This window comes from Bos grunniens, chromosome 12 (assembly GCF_055505025.1).
Source record: "Bos grunniens cultivar Pamir isolate PY7600 chromosome 12, Bosgru_T2T1.0, whole genome shotgun sequence".
Taxonomy (NCBI): domain Eukaryota; kingdom Metazoa; phylum Chordata; class Mammalia; order Artiodactyla; family Bovidae; genus Bos; species Bos grunniens.
In genome coordinates, this window is record NC_141176.1 from 1990493 (window position 1) to 2002663 (window position 12171).

The 12171-nt window shown below is 35.3% G+C and overlaps 1 protein-coding gene across 13 annotated transcripts in view; it reads right to left on the reverse strand.

Moving 5' to 3' along the window:
* The window catches only part of TDRD3 (tudor domain containing 3), a 217514-nt gene that overhangs the window by 68609 nt on the left and 136734 nt on the right, over nt 1-12171 (reverse strand). For 10 of the 13 annotated variants that reach the window (XR_015137568.1, XR_015137569.1, XM_086328443.1 and 7 more), the window contains 3 exons: nt 11826-11966; nt 7589-7745; nt 6696-6821 (listed from right to left, as the gene is read on the reverse strand). Coding sequence is in view for 11 of the 13 variants with exons in the window: in XM_086328443.1 (XP_086184569.1) it covers nt 6696-6821; nt 7589-7745; nt 11826-11966 (424 nt within the window). In the remaining 2 variants the exon portion in view is untranslated. The remainder of the gene's footprint in view (nt 1-6695; nt 6822-7588; nt 7746-11825; nt 11967-12171) is intronic. The other 3 variants (XM_086328441.1, XM_086328446.1, XM_086328444.1) reach the window with 1 other exon arrangement.

Sequence of the window (12171 nt, forward strand, 5' to 3'; positions counted from 1 at the left end):
TGCATGAGACATCTACAAGTATGAGAATCCTTAGTCCATTTATGTATCAATTTATTGTTCAGCTGTTTGTGCTCATGTGCATTATCATCAATCTCCTCTGATATGTTGTCAACATCACCAAAGAAAGAATTTATGGGGAGAAGAGCATCTACAGAAAGGGTAGGTTTCTCCGGTCCAACATTTAAAACACTGAAACAACAAACCAAGCTGTATTTTCAAGTTTGTCTGTTTCAAGGATTTCTCAGCCATTCAAAACAACTAGTTAGTTTTATTTTGGAAACAAATCTTTGAAATAAAGACTATAATGTTATTATGGATTACAAAAATGCCAGATCATATATGATTATTGTATTCAGAATACCTCCTGCTAAGACTTTGTATTTTGTTCAGTGTTGCTTACACTAAATAGATGATAAAAAGGACATCAGTTAGACTACATAAATAATAATATTCTTAGTAATAAGTATTCCTGTGATGTTTTATGTTTGGGACTTCTTCGGTCTCACAAACTAACAGTAAGTTTATCTGGGGTAAGAGCTACATAATCCATTTATTTCCCTGAATTTTCTAAATTTGAAACATTTAATAAATGTTGTATCCCTACCACTTATCACAGACCAGGTACAAATAAAATTCTATTGAAAATGAATAATTTCTTACAATGCATTCAATTGTAGCCTCACTTCAGTGTCAATCCCATTTTCCACCTTGCCAATGGACAAATTATTTTTCTGAAAGCACCAAACTTGCTACTCTCATGGGCTCTATATTGGCATTTGGATAAAACAAAAACTTCTTTTATCAACTAGAAATAGTACTGCAATGAACATTGGGGTACATGTGTATTTTTCAATTATGGTTGTCTCAGTAGTAGGATTATTGGGTTCCATGAAAGTTTTATTCCTACTAATAGCTTTTTAAGGAATCTTCATATGGTTCCAAATAGTGGCTGTATAACTAGGATATGCAAGCATGTCCTAGATGTTCATTGAAAGATGAAAGGATAAGGAGGTTGTGGTACATAACATACGATGGAATTTTACTCAGCCATAGAAATGAACACATTTGATTCAGTTCTAGCAAGGTAGATGAACCTAGAGTGTGGTATAGAGGGAAGTCAGAAAAACAAATACTGTATTGCTGTTGTTCAGTCACTTGGTCATATCCAACTCTTTGTAAACCCATGGACTGCAGCACGCCAGGCTTCCCTGTCCTTCACTATCTCCCAGAGTTTGCTCAAATTCACATCCACTGAGTCAATGATGTCATCCAAACAACTCATCCACTATTGCCCACTTTCCCTCCTGCCTTCAATCTTTCCCAGGGTCTTTTCAAATGAGCCAGCTCTTTGCATCAGGTGCCTGAAGTAGTGAGAGGGTAACAGGCAGGAAAGCCAGGGGTCTCCAAATGGAGGAAATAGGCTGCAAGTGTTAGACTTTTTTTTTATCTCTCTTTTAAGAGGCAGGAGGAAACAAGCTACAAGTGTCAGATTTTTTTTCCCTTGTCTATACAAATTTAAAAGAGGGTTTCTCTTAAAATTCTGTCTTGCCAGGACGACACCCAGTTCCACCTGAACTTAACTTTTCTCAAACCTTGAGCTAACCAATGTGTTTTTCTTATGGAAATGTTTTTCTTAAGCTATGTTAATGAACTATGTATTTACCCTATACTCTGTCTGTCTTCACATCAGTTCTGCTTAAGACTCAGAACCCATAAGGGCTCAACAAACCAGTATCTTTTACTCATACTCTGTTCTCCTAATCTATGTTAATGAAACTATATATTTACTTGGAAACCTGCCTTTCTTTAAGATTCATGTCAATTGTTTTATGGCCCGGGATGACTCACCTGATGCCAATGTTATCTCAAAACGCACCTTGTAGGTGAGGGGCCTGACGCCACTCAGAGTTTTGAAACATCTCCTTTCTCTAGTTAGCAGCTTGCTGATAGGTATAAAACATACTGTTAAAGGCTAGCAGGGCACCACTCTTTCTGCCCTCTTTGGATGTCTATGTCAGAAGCTTTCTCTATCTCTTCTACACCTAAATAAAACTTTATTACAACAAAAGTTCTGAGGGGGCAAGCCTTGTCTCTGACCCTGGATTGAATTCCTCTCCTCCAGAGGCCAAGAATCCCGGAGTCTTTAATAGCTCAGCAACAACCTTTCAGTAGTGGAGCTGCAGCATTAGCAGCAGTCCTTACAAGGAATATTGAGGGTTGATTTTCTTTAAGATTAACTGGTTTCATCTCCTTGCAGTCCAAAGGACTCTCGAAAGTCTCCTCCAGCACCACAGTTAGAAAGCATCAATTCTTCATCGCTCAGTCTTGTTTATGGTCCAAACTTCGCATCTGTACATGACTACTGGAAAAACCATAGTTTTGACTAGACTGGACTTTGTCAGCAAATTGATGTCTCTGCTTTTTAATATGCTGTTTAGGTCTGTCATAGCTTTTCCTCCAAGGAGCAAGTATCTTTAATATCATGGTTGCAGTCACCATCCACAGTGATTCTGGAGCCCTAGAAAATAAAGTCTCTCACTGTTTTCATTTTTCCCCATCTATTTCCATGAAGTGATGGGACCAGATGCCATGATCTTTGTTTTTTAAATGTTGAGTTTTAAGCCAGCTTTTTCATTCTCCTCTTTCACTTTCATCAAGAAGCTCTTCAGTTCTTCTTCACTTTCTGCCACAAAGGTGGTGTCATCTGCATGTCAGAGGTTATTGATATTTCTCCCGGCAATCTTGATTCCAGCTTGTTATTCACCCAGCCTGGCATTTCTCATGATGTACTCTGCATGTAAGTTAAATGAGCAGGGTGACAATATACAGCCTTGATGTACCCCTTTCCCAATTTGGAACCACTCCACTATTCCCTGTCTGGTTCTAACTGTTGCTTCTTGACCTTGATACAGGTTTCTCAGGAGGCAGATCAGGTGGTCTGGTATTCCTATTTCTTTAAGAACTTTCCACAGTTTGTTGTGATCCACACAGTCAAAGGCTTTAGCATAGTCAATAAAGCACATGTTTTTTCTGAAAGTCTCTTGCTTTTTCAATGATCCAACAGACATTGGTAATTTGATCTCTGGTTCCTCTGCCTTTTCTATATCTAGCTTGAACCTCTGGAAGTTCATGGTTCATGTACTGTTGAAGCCTGGCTTGGAGAATTTTGAGCATTACTTTACTAGCATGTGAGATGAGTGTAATTGTGCAGTAGTTTGAGCATTCTTTGGCATTGCCTTTCTTTGGGGTTGGAATGAAAACTGACCTTTTCCAGTCCTGTGGCCACTGCTGAGTTTTCCAAATTTGCTGGCATATTGAGTGCAACACTTTCACAGCATCATCTTTTAGGATTTGAAATAGCTCAAATGGAATTCCATCACCTCCACTAGCTTTGTTCGTAGTGGTGCTTCCTAAGGCCCACTTGACTTCGCATTCCATAATGTCTGGCTCTAGAGGCAATGGCACCCCACTACAGTACTCTTGCCTGGAAAATCCCATGGACGGAGGAGCCTGGTAGGCTGTAGTCCATGGGGTCGCGAAGAGTCGGACACAACTGAGTGACCTCACTTTCACTTTTCACTTTCATGCATTGGAGAAGGAAATGGCAACCCACTCCAGTGTTCTTGCCTGGAGAATCCCAGGGACGGCAGAGCCTGGTGGGCTGCCGTCTATGGGGTCACACAGAGTCGAACACAACTGAAGCGACTTAGCAGCAGCAGCAGCAGCAGGTGAGTGATCACGCCATCGTGGTTATCTGGGTCATGAACTTCTTTTTTGTATAGTTCTTCTGTATTCTTGCTACCTGTTCTTAATATCTTCTGTTTCTGTTAGGTCCATACCATTTCTGTCCTTTATTGTGCCCTTCTTTGCATGCAATGTTCTTTTGGTATCTCTAATTTTTTTGAAGAGATCTCTAGTCTTTCCCATTCTATTGCTTTCCTCTATTTTTTTGCATTGATCACTGAGGAAGGTTTTCTTTTCTTTCCTGGCTATTCTTTGGAATTCTGTATTTAAATGGGTATGTCTTTCCTTTTCTCCTTTGCCTTTAGCTTCTCTTCTTTTCTCATTTATTTTTAAGGCCTCCTCAGACAATCATTTTGCCTTTTTGCATTTCTTTTTCTTGGGGATGGTCTTGATCACTGCCTCCTATACAATGTCATGAACCTCCATCCATAGTTCTTCAGGTACTCTGTCTATTAGATCTAATCCTTTGAATCTATTTGTCACTTCCACTGTATAAATGTAAGGGATTTGATATGGTGGAAACCAACAGAATATTGTAAAGCAATTATCCTCCAATTAAAAATAAATTAAAAAAAATATTTTAGGACAAAATCCTCCTGATCTGTATCCAGCCTACCACTTCCTTCTGTAGCCTTCTGTTTCCATCTATCCTTCGATGGAACTAATGTTCTTGATGCCTCCAAGCCTGAACATTCAGAGTTCCCTACATTTGGTATACCCTTCCCTCAATACTCCCTCTTTAACCTGTCTAAATGCCACCCACTCTAGGAAACCTCTGTCCATGTCTCATTTTGGTTAGCCGGCCTCTCCACACAATATTCTAGGAAAGAATAAAAATTTGCTTCACTGAGAATAGTGGTTATCAAGTAGGACAGACAACTCTAATGTAAGTTGGAGGGGGTAATTTCCAGCATTAGGATGATCAATGCAAAGTGTGAACTTTGATAAAATTTTAGAGTCTGTACAAATATTGGAAATATCTAATTTTTGAATTTGGGGATTTATGAAGGTCACAGGTTATATTCATTGTGAAAATCAAGGGTGTGAAATACCATTATAATGTCCATTTCTTTCTCACATTCCACATTCCTCTGTAACATGTTAATAACAACAAAGCAAATACAAAAGAGTCTACTATAACAATATCCAATAATAACATGTGTTCATAAATATCTGTCCCCTCAGAAATAAGTCTAACACTGATACTCGGTTTTGAGTGTATTATTCATCTCATATATCTTAATTAACTTTAATACCTTTTTCCAAGTGGAATACTTATATTACTAAATTTTGTTGGTATAGGATGTACTCTGTGAGAACTGAAGGATGACAGACACACAGATCACAGTAGAATTGCTATTCTCAGTCTCAACTTCATTATAAATTAGAAGAGACTCTAGGAGTCAAAAGCAAATAAGTGTAGAAAGTGTTAGTTGCTCAGTCGTGCCCGACTCTTTGTAACCCCATGGACTACAGCCCACCAGGCTCCTCTGTCCATGAGATTTCCCAGGCAAGAATACTGGAGTGGGTTGCCATTTCCTTCTCCAGGGGATCTTCCCTACCCAGGGATTGAACCTGGGTCTCCTGCACTGCAGGCAGATTCTTTACTGACTGAGCTACAAGGAAAGTAGGGAAAGAGAAGGATAAAAGGAAATCAAAGAAGCTCTGATTGGGATAGTATAAAGGGAGGTTGGGACAAAAATATCTATAAGTCAGAGAGATTTTAAAAAGCGATAGAGGTTCTCCTGCTAACCTTGTAGACACAAACATGTGAACTGCTAGAGATGGGGTCAAGTGGCAAGGACCTGAGGATCTCTAGGAGGTGAAAGCACTACCCAGGAAATATTAAATGAGAAAGCAATGTATGTCAATCCTATATCCACAATTAAGTGAATTTTGCTAACTATCATGAGCCTGTAAAAGGACTGCAAACCTCAGACAAGATCATAGGCTCAGCTAAAATCTTAATTTCAGTATGTGAGACATTGATCAGAGATTTCAACTAAGCTACACTTACACTCCTGGACCATTGAAACTATGAGCTAATATATTTGCAATGTTTTAAGCTATTAAACTTTTGGTATTTTGTGAAATAGTATTAGAAAATGAGTTCATCATGCTTTAAAAAACAAGCAAAAAGAAAAAAGCAAATATTGATCTCACGTGTCTACTTACAAATCATCTACATTCTACATCCAACATTTGTTTTTCAAACAATGCATTATCTTTTCTTTGTACCCTAATGAGAGATTCCATTTTCATGAAATTTGTACATTCAAAATTTATTATAAAAGCATTTTATCTTTGAGCTTAAATTTAATTCAAAATATATCTGAAAGAGAAAATTAACCCTAAAAATACTTTCCCCAAATCTTTGGAATCATATATTAAAATCTTTTAATTCTAGTAAATCTTTATCATATTCCATGCTTAAAAATAAACATTTAACATAATTATATCTCTTCCAGTATTATGTTAATCACTAAAATATATCACACTAAGAAATATACCACAATGTGAGAACATACTCACTCACTGTGCTCATTTAATCCTAACCCCAACCACACATTTTCATACAGTGTGTTAATATATAGAGAAAAAAGAGACTAATTTCAGAACCCAAAAAGTCATATGTAATTACATAATAATAATATTAATAATTTCTCCAACATAACAATGTTTTCATAGCTAATCTTGTCAGTCAGTAAACTGGGATAAAGAATTTGATGATATTGTCTATCATTCAGTTAAAGGGCAAAATAAGCTTCAATGTTTTCAGAATACAACAATTAAAATTTTATTCTGTGCTTTTGTCAAACAGGAAATTTGTGATTAAATAAATTTACAAAATTCAGAATATATGTTTATATTGTCAGTATATTATACTTTCTTGCATAATTCCAAATAAAGTTTGGTGCTTTAAACAAAAATCTACTTTAAGTTTAGCCTACCTTCCACACTCAAAGTCCCCATTTTAGACTCTAAGAAGTCAAATAATGTGCTTGGTGCTGATGGCCTTGCATTTCCTAGTTCTTCTTGATCTTCAGATCTTATTCGCCCCCTGCCTTTCCCTTTACCTGAAGAAGTAAAGTAAGATGCATACATTATACATGCAAAAACAAAAGGAGAATATACACTAAAATATTATCAGCAGACCTCTTAAGTAAAACTTTATACACATATTTCTTCTCATATTTTTCTGTAGGATCTATATCCTTTATAACAAAAATGTTTTTAAATGACTATATTAACTAGCACCTTTAATCTTCTAAATGGCCTATCTGGAAATTTGTTCATGTAAATTGTGTTTGAAGGAAATAAATCATTTTTATAAGATTTTTCGGTAACCACATTTTTTTAAATTGAAATACAGTTGATTTACAATGTTGTGGTAATCTCTGCTATATAGTGACTACTTATTTTTTTAAAAGAATATATGATTAGGATTTGAAAAATGACATATGCTTGACCATACAATAATTTAAAACTAACACTAAATAAAAGTCATGTTCCTGTTAATTATTAAGTGTTTGTAGACTATTTAGTCAGTTATAAAAGTGGCCTAGTTCTAGAAATAGATTAAATAGAGCCAGTTATTTTATATTTTCTCTATTACTCAAAACCTTGTTTTATTAGATCTACTTTATTTTACATAAAGATGAAGACTATGAGACTAAATATAACCTATATGTCTCTGTGGTTCCAAAATAGGTGCTCCCTCCACTTACCATAAAGGTAAATGAAGTTACAGACTTCACAGCAACAAAACCCAGTTTCTGTCAACAACATACATTTCTCTGAAAAGCAAACAATATTGTCTGGCACATTGATTAATGGATTATACCTCTCAAAGGTGGACCTGTAACAGGTTTCTGTTTATTGCTGTTAAGAAGTACATTCAGTGCTGCTTCTAAGTTGTTGCCATTATCCATGAGAGCTTGCCTTGATGCTTCTTTACTAAAGCCCATTTCTGTTATGTGTCTCAGAGCCTTCTCATCAACCTATAAGCAACAAAGAAAAGTTATGCCGATGGCCAATAAACAAGTGAAGTATAAGTTTTTAAATATATATTGTTTTGTAACTAAAAATTATATCTGATGTTTATGGAAAAATGTAATATTAATATATTATTTGCTGGCTGTTTTTTCATACCAACACTCAAGAAAAGATCTGTGATATGCAAGGTTGTGCCTTGAGTATTTTCTTTGCACCATTACAAATGCAAAACAAACAAAAAAAGAAATTTTATGATATGTCACAATAAAGCTTTTGAAAATAAAATGGGCAGTGAAAACTACCTAATGAAAAATTTTCATGGTTAATACTTCTCTGTCCTAAGGAAATACAATTTATATAGCACCTCTTAAAAAATTCAAAGTATAAAAAGAAGCTAACAAAATGGTACCATCTCGGTAGCTTGGTTTTTTTCCTACTCTCTATTGTTTCAATATTCTGCTTTATATTTATAAGCAATACTATCTATGAAGCTTTGACAACCTATACCTCAAATTAAAAAAATCTACAAGTGTCAGAATCCCATATCTTGAAAAATCTGGACCTGAGTAGAATTAAAGGACTGTTTAAGTACCATAAACATATCTCATGAAGACATTTATCAAACCATAACCAGCTGAGAAATACACAACTAACTTTTGTACTTTTATGAGTTGAGATGGATAGGCTTTAAGATAGTATTTAAGACAGCATGCATGTTGCTCACATCTACTCTCATACCCACGTAGGCACTGATAAAGGACTTTAAAAAAAAAAAAAAAAAACCTGTTTTTTAAAACTCTGACTTTTTTTTAAAACTCTGATTTTATGAATTCCAAACACAAAATCCTTTTCAAACACAGTAATAGCTATTAATAGGTCAGAGTTACACATAAGAGAAAATTGACATCCCTGCTGTAGATATGCTAAAGTAAATGTAAAAAGGTCTGAACATTAAAACTATAATCCACCCTTCTTATTCAAAACTTATCTAAATGTAAAAAAAAAAAAAAAAAAAAAATCCTTTCAAAGGCTTTCCCTCTCCCAATTATTTCACAAGTAAATATCTAATTAAGAATACTGTCCCTTAGATAGAATTTAACCAAAAACACTCTTAAGAATCAATACATATCCAACCTTGGTATAACTTATTCTACCTTTCTTGTTAACCTGATTGGGAGTTAACCAAACTCTCATTCAAGGTGCTGGCAGGTCCATGCCCTGACAACTTTAGGAAAAAACCTTCCTTGCCTCTCCTAGTTTGTGTTGTTTACTGGCAGTTCTTGGCTTTCCTTGGTTTATAGATGCATCATTCCAGTCACACAGCCATCTTCTCACTGTGCGTCTTCATGTCAACTTTTCTCTGTATGTGTCTGCCTCTGTGTCTAAATCTCCCCTCTTTATACAGGTTAAATTAGTGTCATCTTGGCTTAGGGCTCATCCTAATGACCTCTTTTTAACTTGGTATTTCTGTAAAGATTCTATTTCCAAAGAAAGGCAGTCACACTTTAAGGTACTGGTGGTCAAGACTTCAATCTATCTTGTTAGGGGTAGGTGGGGTTGGGACACGATTCAACCTATAAAATCATCTATTGTCAAAAATATTTTAAAGAAACTATCCACTGACACCCCAAATCAAGTCTTTTTTTTCAATTGCTGAAATTAAAGAACTGAAAACCATGCAACAGGCAAAAGCACTGGGTACCTGATCATCAGAATTTCAAACTGTCTTTTTGATTATTCTCCTTCATTCTTAAATGACAGTTTTTATGAATAGAATTATAGATGAAGAGTTTTTCTTTCAGTACTTTCAATGTATCACCCCACTGCTTCCTTGCCTTCATAGGTTTTAATGAAAAACTGGCCATTTATTGAGGATCCCTTGTATATGATGAGTTACTTCTCTCTCACCACTTTCAAGATATCCTGTCTCTACCTTTCAACAACTAGATTATGTGTCTTGGTGTGTCTCTGCATTTATCCTATAGGAGACCACTGAGCTTCTGAGATTTGTAGATTTCATCAAATTTGGTAATGGGGGGGGCATTAGTTCCTCAAATACTTTTCCTATTCCTTTTTCTTTTCAATTGAGACTCCTGTAATGTATATCCTGGTATATTTGATGGTGCCTCATAGATCCCTTAGGCTCTATTTTGCTTCATTCTTCTCTCTTTCTCATCTTAGACTGGGGAATTTCAATTGCTCTCTATTAAAGCTCAGTAATTCTTTCTTCTGCCTGCTCTTGTCTGATGTTGAACCTAAGAAAATGTTTTATTTCTATTACCGTACTTTCTAGTTCAAGAAATTCTATTTTCTTTTTTTATAATTTACCTTTATTGATATATCCTCATATATCATCCATATATTGTTCTCCTGATTTCTTTGAGCTCTTTGTCAATGGTTCCCTTCAGACCTGTATTTCTAAGACAGTTATTTTAAGGTCCTTTTTTTTTTAACAAGTTCAATGCCTGGGTTTCTTCAGGGATAGTTTCTTTCAATTTCTTTTTCCTATGAATGGGTCATACTTTCTGTTTTTTGGTATGCTTTATAATTTTCTGCTGAGAACTGAAAATTCTGAATACTGTACTGGTGGCAATTTTGGAAATCAACTTCTCCCTCCTCCTCAGAGACTGATGTTGTTTCTTGATGAAGACTGCAGTTATAAGTTTGTTTAGTAACTGTTCCAAACTTTTTTGGTAAGGATTCTATTCTTTATGATCTGTGATCACTGGAGTCTTTGTTCCATTATCTCCATAATCAGCCAGTGACCAACCTCTTTCTTTATCCATCACCACTCTGTATGCCGCAAGAGTTTGACTTGACTCCAAAGTTGTAAAATAGTTGCTTCAGACGTTTGTCAGCTTAATAGTTGTTTTGATGGAGGAGACAATTCCTGGAACTTTCCATTTTGCCATCTTTGTGATATCACTCCCTTCTTATGCTTTTAATCTTCAAAATAATCTGAAACTGCTGGTCTTTAGTGTTCTATGGCAAGACAGTCCCAAAAAATGGTTCTTAATGCACTCAAGTTAAAGCACTTCTTGAGTAAGAAACAGTGTCTTTTTCAACTTGTTATATCCACTCAAACCTGAAAACTGACTTTTTTTTTTTTACAATGAGATGGTCATGTTCTCAAGGAAGCAATAGTCTAGCTCTGTTATAAACTCATTCTCCTTAGCTAGTGATTGATTTAGGAACGGATACATAACCTAGTCCTAGTCAATGAACGACAGATGGAATTTACTGGAGATTTCAAAAATTATTTTCTTATCTCATAAAACACCCACACACAGAGAAATGTCCCCTTTCATTCCTGCCTTTGAACTTTGTGCATGAAGATTTAACACACAGAGAATCCTGTAACCCAGAGAAGAAAGCCAAGAAACTAGAGCAATGCCTACCAGAGTTCCAACATTGTTATACTGCTTAATTTGCCAATCTTTATAACCATCCAGATCCAGATTTCTTGTTATATGAGATGACAAATCCTATTATTTAAGCTAATCTTAGAACTCTCTAGACAAAATCACCCAAGGTCATTCAAGCTGGAAAGGTAGAGGAAAATGAATTCGTCAGTTCCCTTATATCTGAAGACACTGTGGCATACCCAACAACATCTGACTTCCCATTTATCTTAAAAATCTAGTAATATTTTGCAATTGAATCTATAATATAAATTTACTGTTTCAACATATTTTCCACAAAGAACAAAACAAAATGACTTCAGATAAATTCTGAGAAAAGATGCGGGAAAGGAGAGGAAAGGGCAGATAACTATGCTTTTGATGCATCATCTTTTAGAATATCATTTCCATTGAACGTTTTCTGTATAATTCGATGACTTTTTATCAGTCCATTTCAAAAGACATCATTCACACATTAGAAAGTTAAGTAAATTTTACTTAAGTAATTATTTTTCAAATAATCCAAATTTTCCACGAATTAATGGAATCCTTAGTGAAAGTCTTCTTATACTTGTAACACTGTCTATAATATACTCAAAAAGTTAGCGGTGGTTCTGAGAATTTAAAAACAAGACTATTAAAGCAAAAAAGACACGAACTTAATGGTTGGTTCTTCAGTCTTACCAGTTCTCTATAGACACCTTCATGTTTTCCCTCTGATTTGTTTGCCTTTTCTTTCTGTAAAATTTCCCTATTTCGGTTACCAGCAGCACTCATGTTGAGATTACTTCTAGCACCACCACCACCGCCTCCAAATGTCTTGGTCTTCAGATAAGAGAAAGATAAAATAAATATAAATAAACAGCATTTTAAAAAGCTCTAAAGTCTAAGTTATCACTAAAAACATCTTGGCAAAACTGAAATAGTTAAGTTTCCTAATTATGTTTAACAGGAAAAAAATGAATTGTTAACTAATTCTTTCTAAACATCTACTAGTCATAATCTCATCTTTCCACAAGTCCAGGGAATT